Source organism: Jaculus jaculus, chromosome 6 (assembly GCF_020740685.1).
Source record: "Jaculus jaculus isolate mJacJac1 chromosome 6, mJacJac1.mat.Y.cur, whole genome shotgun sequence".
Lineage (NCBI taxonomy): Eukaryota > Metazoa > Chordata > Mammalia > Rodentia > Dipodidae > Jaculus > Jaculus jaculus.
In genome coordinates, this window is record NC_059107.1 from 60,429,979 (window position 1) to 60,447,589 (window position 17,611).

The 17,611-nt window shown below is 46.3% G+C and overlaps 1 protein-coding gene across 1 annotated transcript in view; it reads left to right on the forward strand.

Moving 5' to 3' along the window:
- Slc4a5 (solute carrier family 4 member 5) overlaps window positions 1–17,611 on the forward strand; it is a 179,857-nt gene that overhangs the window by 117,264 nt on the left and 44,982 nt on the right. Inside the window, exons 13-17 of the mRNA XM_045151539.1 lie at window positions 1,325–1,499; window positions 2,619–2,752; window positions 3,801–4,072; window positions 10,909–10,967; window positions 16,236–16,436. Coding sequence (XP_045007474.1) covers window positions 1,325–1,499; window positions 2,619–2,752; window positions 3,801–4,072; window positions 10,909–10,967; window positions 16,236–16,436 — 841 coding nt within the window. The remainder of the gene's footprint in view (window positions 1–1,324; window positions 1,500–2,618; window positions 2,753–3,800; window positions 4,073–10,908; window positions 10,968–16,235; window positions 16,437–17,611) is intronic.

The following is a 17,611-nucleotide window of genomic DNA, read 5'->3' on the forward strand; positions in this document are numbered from 1 at the left end:
AGGGCCTCCATGCGCCACTTTGTGCATCTGGCGTTATGTGGGTACTGGGGAATCCAACGCGGGTTGTAAGGCTTCGCAGGCAAGCGCCTTAACCGCTCAGCCATCTCTCCAGCACAGCCTGCTGCCTTCAGACCTCCCTCACCTTCCTCCCCTTAGTGATCCTCCTCTCCTGGTCTAACGACCACAGCATCCCCCACCCCCACCACCGGTGCTCTGCTCTCGAAGCCGAAGCCAGGAGAGGGGATCGGGAGACTCCTCCCCACCCCACCCGGGAGTGAAGAAACCCAAACTTTTCACAAGACATACTTTGGTACCTGTATTGGTTTCCTAAACCTGCAGAAATAAAGCGCCACAAACAAGCTGGTGTAAATAGCACAGCACTGCTCTCACCCAGTTGAGGTCTGAAGATGCCGACAGAGAGCAGGATATGGTGGCTCCAGTCTGTAACCCCAGCTGTAGGGAAATTGAGGCAGGATTGTGCCAAGCTCTAGGTCAGCCTGGGATTCAGTGTGAGACCCTGTCTCAACCTCCTCCCACCAAAAATAAAGATGTCAGCAGGACCGGCACCCCTTTCTGATGGTGGCCATCCTCAATCTGATTTTCCTTGGCCTCCTGCTGCTCCATTCCAGTGTGTGTCTGTGTAGTCAAAGGGCCTTCTCCCTGTGTGTTTCTGTTTTCACATAGCACTGCCTTCTTTCCATAAGGACACCAGTCACACTTGATCAGAGCCCACCCTAATAACGTCATTGTAACTTGATTATGTCTGCAAAGACTTTATAAATAAAATCACGTGCACAACTACTGAGGGTTGGGGCTTTAATATATCTTTTGAGCACAATTCAGTTCATAATGGCACACTTTAAAATCTTAATTTGTCTATTAAAAGGCTTACCTTTTTTCTTCTTTTAAGAGAACAAGAGAACATTCTCCTGGTCTGGGTTCTTTGGCATGTCTTGAAGTCAATCAGGTTGATGTAGGGTTAACAGAGTCCTTGACTCCCCGATGCTCTGTCCAAATTATGACTTTGAGAATGACGTCACATAGTATAAGCCCTTGGGTGGTCAGTTACATGAAGAAAACCCCCATAATAGATTTCAGGATGTTAATTCTGTGTAGGATATTCCCATTAGACCGTCCCTCTCCAAACAGGGTAAACACCTATCCTGGTGAGAATCTCTGGTCCTAGAAGTTCTAGCAGAAAGATTTCACTCCATTCATCTGGTCAAGTTCTCTTCCTCACCCCAGACTCTGTAGGACCCTATAAGTACTGCTGCCCCTGTTGGTGTTTGTGTTGAAAAGCAGACCCTGGGCCTCTCTCAAGCAGGTTCTTTGGCGGGCTGTGTCTGGATGTCAAGAGGAAGTTGCCCTGGTTCCCAAGTGATTTTTACGATGGCTTCCACATCCAGTCCATTTCTGCCATCCTATTCATCTACCTCGGCTGTATCACCAATGCGATCACCTTTGGTGGGCTTCTGGGGGATGCCACCGACAATTATCAGGTGGGTGTGAGTTGGGAGACATGAAAGTAAACATCAATAACCTGGTGGCAATAAGAAATTTCAACTAGTAATCCCAACACCAAGGTTTCATCCAACACCCAGGTTCATGCCCTCATGCTACCACTTTATACAACCCTTACCTTCCAAGATATTGAGTTAAAATGAAATAACTAAATCTAAGGTTAATATAAATAGATTAAAATTTTAAGGAGAATCACCCACCTTATTATTTGGTACTTCTCCCATTAATATTTGGGATGAACATATCATAGTTAATTAAATTGGTGGTGCATGTCTATAATTGTACTGCTGTAGAGACAGCAACAAGAGGGAATGGCTAATCTATCCAAGTCAGTGAGTCTTACTGCCTCAAAAATGAATAAATAAATAAGGTGACTAAGTATAGTTGACCCCTGCATTGACCTCTGGCTTCCATATGAACACACACAAACATAGGCCTACACATACGAACACACACACACCACAAACACATGCCACAAGAAAAAAGAAAAAAAAAAACTGCAGTGTGAAGCTCAGTGTAGTGGCAAATGCCTTTAATCCCAGAATTTAAGAGGCAGAGGCAGGAGGATCATTCTGGCTTTGAGGCCAGTCTGGGATTACAGTGTGAGTTCCAGGTGAGCCTGAGCTAGAGTGAGACCCTACCTTGAAAAAACAAAATTAAAAAAAAAAAAGACAGTACATCACACACTAGTCTAGTCTAGAGATGTGTTACATTGTTCCCTCTCAGTCTCCAGTGCCTAGCACAATGCCTAGTACATAGCAGGCACCAGATGGGCCTTGAGTGGATGAAAGGCTCAAGGTATAAAGATACCTCATAGGTGTTTGAGTGAAGGAATAATTATAGAACTGGGTGGACTGTTCCCTGGGAATAGTTTGGACACAGGGACAGGTATGACTACCATTCAAATGGAATCAGGGAGAGAGATGTTGGCCATAGTGACAAGTTGAGGGATAGGAGAAGGGGAGCAAAATTGGGAGGAAAGACCCCAGAACAAAGATGAACACTGACCTGGGCCCTTGGCAAGGTGGTCGGGTTGTAGCTTGGATGGAAGGACCCTTTCTCCTGCTCTGCTGAGTCTCCTTCTTCTCATGCCCCAGGGTGTAATGGAGAGCTTCCTGGGCACTGCCATGGCTGGCTCCTTATTCTGCCTCTTCTCGGGACAGCCCCTCATCATCCTGAGCAGCACAGGGCCCATCCTCATCTTTGAGAAGCTCCTCTTCGACTTCAGCAAGTAGGTGCCCTGTGGTGGGCCCCATTTCTGCTCTTGAACTTGGGAAAGTTAGCCAAGGCTGGGGTAGAGGAATGGGCCCCAAAGGGAGAGGTACATGAGGAGGCACCAGAGACATCCTGTACAGTGGGAAGAGCTGTTGGGTGGGTCCTCGTGACTTCCTTGAAGTCAGCTTAGTGCATATTAACACAGTCCTCAGCAGGCTCATGAGCAACTATGACTGGAAAGTCAGTGTGGTGAATGAAAACCCATGAGCTAAATATGAGAAAGCTGCAGACCCAGGCAGCTCCAGCCGCTCCAGGATTGGCTGCCTCAGCTGCTACATACAGCTGTATGTAGTAAACATACTGCAGACAATCTGTATGTGAACTGGAACATTACTAAGGCTTGCCCCAGCCCCATTCATTTGAAATTCCCCACTGTTCATTCACTGTGAATGTCTGTTCCCAACTCCAAGCACTGAGGTTGTAGCACCTTCCTGCCACCCCCTGAGTCCTTTCTTGGATTTCTCAAAGATTAGGCAACCCCACTGTAGTAGACAGCTTCAGGTCGATGAGATAAACTTCCAAACCAGGCTTAGTTATGGAGGAAGGGGTATTTATTGAAGCTTACAGATCCAGAGGAAGTTCCATAATGGCAAAAGAAGCTGGCCCACTCTTAAAGGACAAGGCAGAGAGAGAGAGAAGCCACAAGCCCAAAACCACACCACTTGGCATACTTCAGGAACTCCAGGTGGAACTAGGCACTTTACATATCTTTAGATTGGAATTTCAAACCCACCACCACACCTTAAATTCTTCCCAGTGACGCCTCCAGCCAGGTGGCTATAGATCCAATCTACAAACTAATAAAATACTGAATATATTGAGGGGGCATTTGTTCAAACAACCACACCTACCCAGAAATTATCTCTGTCTCTAGCCCTTTGGCGATCCTTAGAAGGGCATCTATGGCTCAGGTGTGGGGGAAATGGACCACTCAGGAGAGGCTGGGGAACCAAGCACAGGTGGGAATCTGAGCTGCAGGCCCCTGACTTCCCTCTGCCTTCCAGAGCCAATGGCCTGGACTATATGGAGTTCCGCCTCTGGATTGGCTTGCACTCAGCCATCCAGTGCCTTATCCTGGTGGCCACAGATGCCAGCTTTATCATCAAATATATCACCCGCTTCACAGAAGAAGGCTTCTCCACTCTCATCAGCTTCATCTTCATCTATGACGCCATCAAGAAGATGATTGGTGCCTTCAGGAACTACCCCATCAACACGGACTTCAAGCCTGACTCCATCACCACATACAAATGCGAGTGCGTCGCCCCTGACACAGGTGACCGGTAACCCCAGACAAACACACCCCTCTGCCCCTCCCACCCTAGCTCTCTATTAAGTGCAGAGAGTGAGCCTGCTAGGAGGAGTCATTCAGCCTGGTTCCAAGAGAAAAATGTGGAGTCTTTTTTTTTTTTTTTTTTTCGAGGTAGGGTCTCACTCTAGCCCAGGCTGACCTGGAATTCACTATGTAGTGCCAGGGTGACCTCAAACTCACAGAGATCCTCCTACCTCTGCCTCCTAAGTACTGGGATTAAAGGCGTGCACCACCACGCCCAGCTTCTGAGTCTTTTTTTTTAACGCGGGAGAGATGGGAAGGAGAGAATTGGTGTGCCAGGGCCTCCAGCCACTGAAGTCAAACTCCAGACACGTGCACTACCTTATGCCCATGTGCAACCTTGTGCATTTGTGTCGCCTTGTGTGTCTGGCTTACGTGGGACCTGGAGAGTTGAACATGAGTCCTTAGCCTTCACAGGCAAGCACCTTAACTGCTAAAGCATCTCTCCAGCCCTTTTTTAGAAACATATTTCTTATTATTGACAACTTCCATAATTATAGACAATAAACTATGATAATTCCCTCCCTCCTTATTTTCCCCTACACAACTTCACTCTTCATCATATCCCCTCCCCCTCTCAATCAGTCCCTCTTTTATTTTGATGTCATCATCTTTTCCTCCTATTTTATTGATCTTGTGTAGATAGTGCCAGGCACTGTGAGGTCATGGATATCCAGTCCATTCTGTGTCTGGAAGAGTACATTGTAAGGAGTCCTACCCTTCCTTTGGCTCTTACATTCTTCCAGCCACATCTTTCACAATGGAACCTGAACCTTGGAAGGCATGACAAACATGTTTCAGTACTGAGCACTCCTCGGTCACTTCTCCTTAGCACTATGGTACCTTTCGAGTTATCCCAGAGGTCACCACCATCTGAAAAGAGAAGTTTCTTGCCGGGCGTGATGCTGCACGCCTTTAATCCCAGCACTTGGGAGGCAGAGGTAGGTGGATCTCATGAGTTTGAGACCATCCTGAGACTACATAGTGAATTCCAGGTCAGCCTGGGCTAGAGTGAGACCCTACCTCAAAAGAGAGAGAGAGAGAGAGAGAGAGAAGCTTCTCTAACCAAAAGTGAGAGTAACATTACTATATGGGTATGAACATTAAGAGAAGTGATTACATGGCAGTTTGGTGAGCATAGTATATACATTTAGCCAGACACCAGCAGAATTATACCCCTAGGGCTCATGACTTCCTCTGTCATAGGTTTTCAGTATCAGGCATGTATTCCTCCTATGGAGCAGGCCTCCAGTCCAATTAGAGGGCAGTTGGTTTCCCCTATAACAGACAGGCCACTATTGCACCCGTGGGCTCATTTGGCCTGGCTGGCCAAATTTAATGCTTGCAGTGTCTACTGTTGTTTATCTCCAGTGATGACTTCTTTCTCTCCCATGGAGCTGCATGCAATGTATCTTTTTCCAGCTTTCTGTCAGCTGATATACACAGAGGAGGTTTTTAGCTCATCTCCAGCAAGACTTCTCAGTGACCTTGCAGCCCAAACACATAGAGTCTTTAGCAATAAGGTCTTACCATCTATTCCTTGTGGGAAACCAAGAGCCTTGGCAATGACCTGTAATGTTTTGGGGGCATCAGGAACCTCCCTAGCCAACAGCCCATTGGCCAACTGGCACTGAAAGTTTTTAGTAGCAATCTATGGCCTCTGGGTATGCTATTGTCCAAAAAAGTAGGTTTCCATGTGAATTATTTATATCCTCTTAAGTTTTGATTAATCCTCCCCCACCCTTCCTTTACTCTTCCCCTGACCTCACTTAGGCCTTTCTACCCCAGTAATCTGTTCTTCTATTTACACATATACAGTATCATCCCCTTAAGTCCTCCCCTCTGCTCCCTCTCTTATAGCCCCTTTCTAGCTTACTGGCCACTGCTATCAAGTTTTTTTTCCAACTCACATACAAGTCCAAACATTTGTAGGTAGGATCCACATATAGAGAGAACATGCAACACTTGGTTTTCTGGGCCTGGTTACCTTACTAAGTATAATCCTTTCCAGCTCCATCCATTTCCCTACAAATTTCATAATTTCCTTTTTTTTTGTGACAGGGTGCATGTACATAGTCCGGACTGACCTCAAACTCACTATTGCCAAAGATGGCCTCAACCTCAGAATTGTTCTAAATGTAGGGTCTTTCACCCTGAGACTACATAGTGAATTCCAGGTCAGCCTGGGCTAGAAAGTGAGACCTTACCTCAAAAAGCCAAACTAAATAAATTTTTTTTTAAAAACACAAATGTAGGGTCTTGAATCTAGTTTTTGAAAGGAAACTGTAGGGACAAGAACCCTAATAAAAGCTACTGTAGGGCTGGTGAAATTGCTTAGCAGTTAAGTCATTTGCATGTGAAGCCTAAGGACCCCGGTTCAATTCCCCAGGACCCACAGAAGCCAGATGCACAAGGGGGCGCATGCATCTGGAGTTCATTTGCAGTGGTTGGAGGCCCTGGTGCGCCCATTCTGTCTTTCTCCCTGCCTCTCTTTCTCTCTCTAATAAATAAATAAATAAATTTTTTTAAAGTTACTATAGAGGAGCTTGGCATGGTGGCACATGCCCAGCACTCAAGAGACAAAGGTGGGAGGATCACTGTGAGTTTGAGACCAGCCTGAGACTACATAGTGAATTCCAGGTCAGCCTGGGCTAGATTGAGACCCTACCTTGAGAAAAAAAAAAAAAAAGATACTGTATCAGGGACCAAGGTTATCATGAGGAGACTGCAGGGTTGCCCCAGGTAGGAGCAAGATGTGTGCAGTAATGTGGAAGCCACACCTGTCAGGAATACTGCCCAAATACCCAGGTAGTAGATCCGATGGTACCTAAGTCCATGCCATCCCTATCAGTGCATGGCACCTTACCCCAACACATTGCTGCCTGTGTAGTTACCATTCTTACACGATGGGTCCACATCAGAGGTAGAACATCCCCGTAAATAGGAGTGCATCAGGGTGGAGGGCTTGCCAGTCATGCTATTTAGAAAACCACTGGAGAACCTGGGGTCATTCAGCCTCCTAGGGATAATAGAGGTGTGAGAGAAGGACTGTCAGGTCATGAGGGGCCATATCCACCCTTCCATGGGGTACAGAACAGAATGCAGGATGGGAGCAGAAGTTCCAGGAAGCCAGGATGCTCTGAGTTTAGAAAAGAACTTACAATGGGGACAGGGCATCACCATATTGGGAGGTATCAGCAGCCTTGGTTGGTAGTCAGTTTCTTGGACTCTCTGTGTGCCCATATACCAAGGATGTTGAAAGGATCCCCAATACTGAGCGGGAGGTTGACTCAAACAACTGGCCAACCTGATAATACTCAGTGCCATTCATGTGAAGTTACTTTCTGACCAAAAAACAAAAAATGTCTTCTGGGGTTCAGGAGCTAGGTCAATCCGTAAAGTGCATGTCTTGCAAGAATGCAGATCTGAGTTTGATTTCCAGTGCCTACATGAAAATGTTGGCCATAGTGGTACATGCCAATAATCGCAATGTTGGGTAGGCAGAAAAGGGGGATCCCTGGGGCTCTCTGGCCAGACATTCTAGCCTAATTGGTGAGCTCTAAGCCAGTGAGAGACTCTGTCTCAGAAAGAGACCCAAGAATGACACCCAGCCAAGGTTGACTTCTGGCCTCTGCACATATGCATACGCATAGGCACCCACACCATTACCTGTGCCTACGCACATGCGTGCACACACACACACACACACACACACACACACACACTTCACAAAACAAACCCTGTCACCTGGAAAGCAGGAGCCTCAGCAGTCTGGTCCCTGGCTTCCTTTAACAATGTCCCTAAAAGCTGTCAGGGTGTTGTCCCTGAAGGGTCCAGGTGCTACAAAGCAGGAGTGGGAGACTTGCCTGCGCACCTCCAAGCACCACCAGGCTGGCCAGGCAGAGAGCAAGCTGAAGTCCAGAGGCCACCCAAGGTCACATGAAACCATGATTAGCTACTAACCCCTAGCAAGATTAGATCTTCATTTCCTTCCCAGAGAATAAGGAATTGGAATCAGGACACATTAGTGGTGATTAGAAGGATTGGAAAGCAAAGCTCTAGGCATTTAGGAAGCTGAAGAGGGGGACTGACTGCTGTTTCTTCTGACTGATATATGTCCCTAGTTTTACTGCAAAGCCCAGCTAACTATGGCACGTTGTCGGTTTTGTCATTCCTCATTTTATGAGCTTGCTTGGGGACATGCTCTCTTCATATTTAATGTTTTCATTGTAACTGATTTGTATTCTATTTATGGATGCTGCAAACATCGGTTTGGCTGCTTTCAACCTTAAGTGAGTATCACTTTGTGAACAGCAGAGTTGTACAGTATTTGATACTTGGACCCTTTCTGGAGTTTTCCATGTTTTCTTCCATTTTCATGAGAGTTTCAGATTAGCCTTGAAATTCTTGATCTAAAAGAGTTTGGTAAGCCCAAGTAGATGATCTCAGGAAAATGTCTGGTCTGAAAATGTTGGGTATTGGGAAAGCGTCTAAATTCCCCAGGCTTGAGCATCAGCAAGGTGTTCTCTAGCCGCTAAGTAGATGCCTTGAGTCAGGCATCTTGCCCAGTTTTTCTGTCCCTAATGTGAATTGGGCATCGTATTTTCTTGAGGCAGGATCTCACTGTGGCCTAGGCTGACCTGAAACTCACTCTGTAGTCCAGGATGGCCTTAAACTCAGATGAGATTCCTACCTCAGTCTTCCAAGTGTTAGGATTAAAGGTGTGTACCACCACACCTGGAATGCATGTTTTCTTGGTCAGTGATGTGAGAAAAGGTAACAGATGTCTCTGATTCTCTAACATGCCTCTGAGTTGGTAGTGCTCCTGGAGCTGGTTTGCCCTAGGTCATGAGTGAGCTCCTAGTCACTCAGATCAGCTGGCCCAGAAGCAACTGACTTCTTTGATCATATCTGGTCCTGTGGACAGCTTACTAGATGTTGAATGGGGAAGCTTCAAGGTTAGGCTCTTGGGGGCTGGGGCAATGGCTCAATGGGTAAACTGCTTGCTATGCAAGCATGAGGACCAGGAGCTCAGATCCCCAGAACCCACATAAAAGTGAGGCAAGGTGGTATGCTCCTGTAATCACAATGCTGGGGAGGTGGAGACAGGAGGATCCCCAGGGTTGTTGGCCACATGCGTGAGCTCTGGGAGACCTTGTTTCAAAATAAGGTGGAGACAAGACACCTGATGTGGACCTCTGGCCTCCACCCACCCACATGACACATATGACATGTACATGACACACACATATGACAAATACCTATGATCATACACATCTGAATGCAACACAATGAATATACATGACACATGTGAACACATATGGCACACATATGTCCCCACATACAGCATACAACACAGGCATGTGAGCATACATGACACACATATGAACATATAATATGGCACATATATGAATACACACATAACATACACAGCAAAAGAAAGATTTTCAAGATGTGAATGAGGAGCCCTTGTTACCAGAAGCACAAGGGAGGCTAGACAAGGAGGGGTAGGTGGGAACTGGGAGGAGGCAGGTGCTGGTTCCTCCAGCTCTCCTCACAGGCCTGAAGAGCCCTTTGGTGCTCCGCTTACAGTTACACATGCTGAGGCCAGGGCAGGTGAGTACTCCAAGGGATGCAGAGAGAGCAGTTACGAGCTACCCTTTTGGGCTCCTGATCGCTTTCAAATCTTGGACCAGGTTTTATTTTCCTTGCTGGCACTGAAGGCGTAGATTAGGGGAGAATGTTCTCATGGGTCCAGCTGACCTTAAAGAAAAGCATATATGGAGAGGAGGGGGAGAGAAGAGTTTATAAAGTCAGGAAGGGTGGAGAAGCTTGCTGGCAGAGCTGGAAAGTTTAATCTCCAGAGGCCAGTCAGCCTGGGATAGGGTCATGGCTCCACGTATGAGTTGTGTGACCTTTGGCAAAGGGCACGTTAACCTCTCTGGGCCTCAGTTACCTTATCTGAAAAGAAATGAGGTATTTTGTGGAGATTTTGGAATTAAACAAACGAATATATATAAGGAATTGGCATAGTACATGACATGGAAGTCACCCTGGAAGTGTTTTTAAAGGGTGAGGGAGCTGGTTCAGCTTGTAAAGTGCTTGTCAGCAAGCATGAAGATATGAGTTTGGATCCTCAGCATGCACTTAAAAGCCCAGTGTGGTGATGTGTGCCTATAATCCCAGCACTGGGAAGGCAGAGACAGGAAGATCCCTGGGGCTTACCTGCCAGCTAGCTAGTCTAGACAAATCAGTGAGCTCTAGGTTCAGTGAGAATCCCTAGCCCCAAAAATAAAGTGGAAAGTGACGAAGGCAGACACCTGATGTCAACCTCTAGTCTCCACATGCAAGTGTGCATGCACATGTGTACACACACACACATGTGCACCAAAACTCAGGAATGCACATTCATACATGTACACACCACTCACATACACAAAAAATAATAATAAATGGTTTTAAGTCTAACAGCACAGAAATAGGTCACTGGTGTGTCTTAGCACCCCATTCCTTATTTCAGTCTTTGAGAGTGGCTGCTCAGGAAAAGAGAGCAGCTGTTCATCATCAGTATGGAGCTGTCCTACTCTAACCGTTGTGCTAAGCAGTTCCCTTGTTGTGGCCAGTTCCCTCCCGTGCCTCCCTCACAGGGGCAGAGTGGAGCAGGTGAAGCATTTATGATGGCACTTGAGGGAGATGGGAAACGGTGGGGACTCATGGGACCTGCGAGCTCCCCACCCAGAAGCCACTGACCCCGCCCCATCTCATGTGCTCATCCACAGTGAATACAACTGTGTTCAATGCCTCAGTCCCACTGACGCCAAACATGAATACTTCTCTGGTAAGTCCTTTCCTCTCAGATTGATGCCTTTGCTTGTGGGTGAGGGAGAAAAGAGTTAGAGCTGGGAAGATGGCTTAGTACACACAAACACTTACTATGCAAACATGATCCCCTGCTCCCACTTAAAAGTGAAGCATGGCAAGTGTGCCTGTAACCTCGGTGCTGAGAAGGGCCGAGACAGGATGATAGCTGGGGGTCCCTGGCCAGCCAGTCTATCAAAAATAGGGAGATCCAGGTTCAGTGAGAGACTGTCTTGGAAATGAGACAAAATAGTAATAGAGGGCACTCCATGTTCTGGCCTCCAGGGTACACATGCACATGTGGTATATACCACATGAACAAACACACATGTGCACATGCACATGCACACACACACACACACACACACACAGAGAGAGAGAGAGAGAGAGAGAGGGAGGGAGGGAGGGAGGGAGTTGGGAAAGTGAAACAAACTCAAAGCAATCCAGACTCAAAGTGGTCAACACAGGAAGTACCTGAACTCTGGGAAGGCATGCTTTCATTTTGAAGTATTCTCCAAGCACTCTGTTCAAGATGGCTATTAAGTCCATGGACATAACTATGGTATGTGCATGCACAGTAGGGGCAGGTAAAGAATGCTAAAAACAGGGCTGGAGAGATGGCTTAGCGGTTAAGCCCTTGCCTGTGAAGCCTAAGGACCCCAGTTTGAGGCTCGATTCCCCAGGACCCACGTTAGCCAGATGCACAAGGGGGCGCACACGTCTGGAGTTCCTTTGCAGTGGCTGGAGGCCCTGGCGTGTCCATTCTCTCTCTCTCTCTCTCTCTGTCTCTTTCTCTCTCTGTCTGTCGCTCTCAAATAAATAAACAAAAAAAAATTTTTTTAAATAAAAAATAAAATATCTAAAAAAAAAAAAAAGAATGCTAAAAACAGGGCTTCACACAAAGGCTGCAAACAGTTTCCATTTCATCTTTCCAGGTCATCTTACCCACCGCCACCCGCACCAGCCCCAGTTCCACCCAAAAATGCCCAGGCCCAGGCTGGCCAGTGAGCTGTATTTGTCCTGTCCTTTGTACTCCTTAGTCTCCAGGGCCCCAGGCTGGTCTGTCTGTCCCAGTAATGATGAGTGGTGGTCTTCTAGCTATGTCCCAGATTAAGTGAGTCTAAGAATAAGAAGTTCAAATCCAGGGAAAAGGCAGTATCTGGTAGGTCTTGGGGAGATGTGTAGGCTTTTAGTGTCCCTTAGGTTGTTTAATTGCCCCTGGACAAGCAGCTGATGGCCCTGCCTATACATATCTCAGTGAGCACCGTAACCAAAGATTTTCCCAATTAAAGAAAAAAAAAATTGAAGCTAGATATGGTGGCACATGCCTTTAATCCCAGCACTTGGGAGGCAGAGGTAGGAGGATCACTATGAATTTGAGGCCAACCTGAGACTATATAATGAATTCTAGGCCAGCTTGGGCTAGAGTGAGACCATACCTCAAAAAAACAAAAAAAAAAAAGAAAGAAAGAAAGAAAGAAAGAAAGAAAGAAAGAAAGAAAGAAAGAAAAGAAAACTGAAAGAAATTGAGAAGGAAGAACAGAACCAGGCATTGACTATTTCTCAATACCTGTTATATGCGAGTTGCTGTGTGCACTGAAGACTAAAAGGACACCTAAGAAATCAGCGTGCAAGTGGGGCGTGATGGTGCAGGCCTGTCATCGTAGCACTTGGGAGGAGGAAGCAGTTCAAAGTCATCTTCAACTACATAGAGAGCTCAAGGCCAACCTAGGCTACATGGAACCTTGTCTCAACCCCTTCCTTTGAGAAAAGGAAATTTAAAAAAATCAACATGGGGCAGGGAAGTAGCTCAGTAAGAGCACTTGCCTGAAGCCCTGGGTTCAATCACTAGCACTGCCAAAAAAGAAAACGAAGAGAGAGACCAACATGGCCCATGTTGTCCAATTTGGTTTTGACATGCTTTTGGAAATAAACTAAAAAGTTTGGGATGGAGGCTGGAGGGATGGCTTAGCAGTTAAGGCACTTGCCAATAAGCCCAAAGAACCCAGGTTCAATTCCCCAGTACCCATGTAAGCCAGATGCACAAAGTGCTGCATGCATTTGAAATTCATCTGCAGTAGCTAATGCCCTGGCATGCCCATTTTCTCTCTCTCTCGTAAATAATTAAAAATATTTAAAAAAAAATTGGGGCCAGGCATGGTGGTTCATGCCTTTAATCCCAACACTGGGGAGGCAGAGGTAGGAGGATTGTTGTGAGTTTAAGGCCACCCTAAGACTACATAGTGAATTCCAGGTCAGCCTGGACTAGAGTGAAACTCTACCTTGAAAAAAAAAAAAAAAGAAAGAAAAGAAAAAAAGTTTGTGATGGGCTGGGTGTGGTGGTACACACCTTTTATCCCAGCACTTGGAGGTAGAGGTAGGAGGATTGCTGTGAGTTCAAGGCTGCCCTGAGACTACATAGTGAGTCCCAGATCTATCTAAGCTAGAGCGAGACCCTACTTTGAAAATACAAAAAGAAAAAAAAAAACCCAAAAGTTTGGGATGACACAAACCAAACATGTTCTCCATCAAATATAGGCCTCATGTGCGCTTCAAATCTTGGAGGCAGGAAAGGAAGCTAGCTGCAGAGGCCAGGGCAAAGTGGAATGGATTCTCGTTCTTAAGGTTGGTGGCCACAGTTAGTAGAGAAAAGCACATTCCAGGGTAAAGGAACATCAAGGGCCCAGGGCCAAAGAGGAAATGCACAAAACCTGGGTGGAGGTCAGTGGGTGCTCTAAGAGGGTGACAATGGGAAATCAAACAGGAAGTCCTCAAGAGACAAATTGCAGAGATGTGGGGCCAGCTAGGGGCAGTAGAAACATGACACCCCCAGGGAGTTGTCAGTGATTGAGGGACTCCATGTGGTTGCCGGCCACAGATTGCAAGCCCAGGTAGTTCAGTGGCACATTAGAAAGAGTGGCTTCTGACTTTCTTCCTTGTTTCTCTGAATAGGCAATAAACCGTTCCCCAAAATTTCACTTCCTATGGCTGCTGGTCTCCCCTGGACTCCATCACTGAGCCAGCACGTCTGTGGGGGCTGACCTCCGATGAAACAGCTGAGATGGCTCTGTCTGTCTCTACATGTCATTTTCTCAATCTTGAGTGACTCACAGCAGAGTGGTCTCAGGTTTCTAAGAGTAAAATCAGAAGCCCTAAGATTTCATGCACTGGCTCAAAGTCCCGTCCACACCTCCATTAGTCTAAGTAGATCAAGGGCAAGCCCAGCTTCAAAGAAGTAGAAAAATAGACTTCACCATTGATGGGAGGAGCATCAGTGTCACATTGTAAAGGACGTAGACACTCAGAGGCATGATTCACTGAGGACGGCTATTATAACAGTTACACTGGTCTTAATATAGCTGTTTGAAAGCATCTGTTTACACAGGAATGTAGCTTTTCTAAACATTTACACATCTACTGTTAAAAATATTTTATTTACTAACTTATTTGAGAGAAAGGGCAGAGAGAGAGAGAGAGGAAGAGAATGGGCTCACCAGAGCCTCTAGCCCCTGCAAACTCCAGAAGCATGTGTCACCTTGTGCAACTGGCTTTATGTGGGTACTGGGGAATCGAACTCCAATTCTTGGGCTTTGTAGGCAAGTGCCCTAACCACTGAACAATCTCTCCAGTCTTCCTTTTTAAAGTATTGCTAAACTTCATTACAAATTGCTTTTCTTTTCTTCCTTCTTTTATATAAATGCAGTTATCCTGTTATATCTACTGGAAGTTGTCTCCGCACTCCCCTAGGGTACCTAAATAAATGTCCTCATATAAAATGCCATGTTTGCATATAATCTGCTTCCATCTTCCTGTAGATTACATAATACTTAATGCAATATAAATACTGTACAAATAGCTGTTGTAGTGCTGTTTGGAGAATAATAATAGGGGAAAGAGATGCAATATTTTTCTGCTTATTTTTTATTTATTTATTTTCATAATTTTTATTAACATTTTCCATAATTATAAAAAATATCCCATGGTAATACCTCCCCCCCCCGCACTTTTCCCTTTGAAATTCCATTCTTCATCATATTACCTCCCCAGAGATACAATTTTTAGAAACATATTGCAGGGGTCGGGGAGATGGCTCAGTGGTTAAAAGTGCTTGCTGTGCAAGTCTGATGGCCAGAGACAACATCCCTTGGTCTTTAGTCCCAGGTGTCAGGAGGCTGAGGTAGGATAATTGCAATGAGTTTGAGGCCAGCCTGGGATAGAGCAAGACCCTACTTCAAAGAGAAAGGAAAGGAAAGGAAAGGGAAGGGAAGGGAGAGGGGGAGGGGAGGGGAGGGGAGGGGAGGGGAGGGGAGGGGAGGGGAGGGGAGGGGAGGGGAGGGGAGGGGAGGGGAGGGGAGGGGAGGGGAGGGGAGGGGAGGGGAGGGGAGGGGAGGAGAGGAGAGGAAGGAAGGAAAGGAAGGGAAGGAAAGGAAAGGAAAGGAAAGGAAGGAAAGGAAAGGAAAGGAAAGGAAAGGAAAGGAAAGGAAAGGAAAGGAAAGGAAAGGAAAGGAAAGGAAAGGAAAGGAAAGGAAAGGAAAGGAAAGGAAAGGAAAAGTATGTATTCCAAGGACCCATGTAAAGATGGATGCAAGTAGCATACGGGTCTGCCATCCCAAAGTGCCTATAGCAATGGGAGGCAGAAGCTCATAGGGCAGATAGCCTGGCATTTGCAACAGCAAAAGAAAGGAACAACACCCTGAGGTTGTCTGTCCTCTGACTTCCACACGCATGCACGCACACACACACACACGCACTCACACACAATATTTTGATCTGCAGTTGATTGAACTCAGATGTAAAACTCGTGTATGCAAATATGTAAAATTTCATTGTGTTACATGCCCTGGACTTTAAGATCTGGGACACCAAGCAGGGAAATAGTTGAAATGATCCAAGAGGGGTCGGACAAGAGTGTGATGTAGCAGGAAGTAGCAGAGACTAAATGCGAGACTCCAGGAAAGGGGCACCAGCAGGACCCATGAGTGATGGCCTACAACAGGAAGGGGAGAGCAGCTTCCTCCCCTGCTGTCCATGAGCCCTAGAGCTCACATCCTCACCTCCCCAGCCCCTTGTCCTTCCCTGACCCAGTCTGTCACAGGAGCACCTCTCTGATGAGCATCATTGTAAACAGGAGGTGTGGGGACTCTTGGAAGGCTGGGGAGTGAGTGAGCTGACCAGAACAGCAAGAGAAAGGACGCACTGACCCACCAAGAGGGTCCTGATCTTTTCTTTCCTGTGCTTGGCCTCCAAGTACAACCCCCTAAACCTCACAGTGCTTGACTGGTCCCTGCTGAGCAAGAAGGAGTGTCTGAACTACGGCGGGCGCCTCGTTGGGAATTCCTGCCAGTTCATCCCAGACCTGGCACTCATGTCCTTCATCCTTTTCTTCGGGACGTACTCCATGACACTGACCCTGAAGAAATTCAAGTTCAGCCGCTATTTTCCCACCAAGGTAAGCAGCTGCTTCAGATAGGAGGGCCTTACAGTTAGCCTGGTACTAAGGAAGGCTCCTGTTGAGTCTTCCCACAGAGTTCTATTCCCCGGCAGGATGGATACTAAGGAGGTGCTTGCCTATGGGGTTTTTATAAGTCCAGAGTACAGACTTTGCTGGGCCCAGTGTATCCTGTAATTGCAGACCTATAATTCCCGCTACTCAGAAGGCTGAGGCAGGAGGAAGTTCAAGGCCAGCCTGGACAACTTAGATCCTGTCTTAAAATAAAATAAAAGTAGAGAGTTGGGGATATAGCTCAGTGAAAGAGCACTTGCCAAGCATGCATAAGGCTCTAGGTATTGAAAAAACAAAAGCTTAAGAGTTAAGAAGGACTGGATTCCCCTGTGAAGTCCCCTTTACAATACTTGGTATTTTCTTTTTTTATTATTAAAAACTTCCATGATTGTAAACAATATCCCATGGTAATGCCCTCCCCCACCCTTTGAAACTCCATTCTCCATCATATCCCCTCCCCCTCTCAATCAGTCTCTCTTTTATTTTGATGTCATGATCTTTTCCTCATATTATGATGGTCTTGTGTAGGTAGTGTCAGGCACTGTGAGGTCATGGATATCCAGGCCATTTTGTGTCTGGAGGAGCATGTTGTAAGGAGCCCTACCTTCCTTTGGCTCTTACATTTTTTTCGCCACCTCTTCCACAATGGACCCTGAGCCTTGGAAAGTGTGATAGAGATATTGCAGTACTGAGCACTCCTCTGTCACTTCTTCAGCACCATGATGCCTTCTGAGTCATCCCAAGGTCACTGCCATCTGAAAAGAGAAGGTTCTCTACAAAAAGTGAGAGTAGCATTAATATATGGGTGTAAACATTAAGAGAAGTGCTTACTAGGAAGTTTGATGAGCATAACACTTGGTATTTTCTGACTTTATCTTAAAGCTTTTTAAAAATTTATTTATTTATGAGCAAGGAGAAAGAGAGAGAATGAGAATGGGTGTGCCAGAGCCTCTAGCTGCTGCAAATGAACTCCAGACACATGCACCACTTTGTGCACCTGGCTTTATGTGGGTACTTGGGAATCAAACCCAGGTCACTAGTTTTTGCAGGCAAGTGCTTTAACTGCTGAGCCATCTCTCCAGCCCCCAACTTTTATCTTTAGCCTTTGTGTATAGTAATAG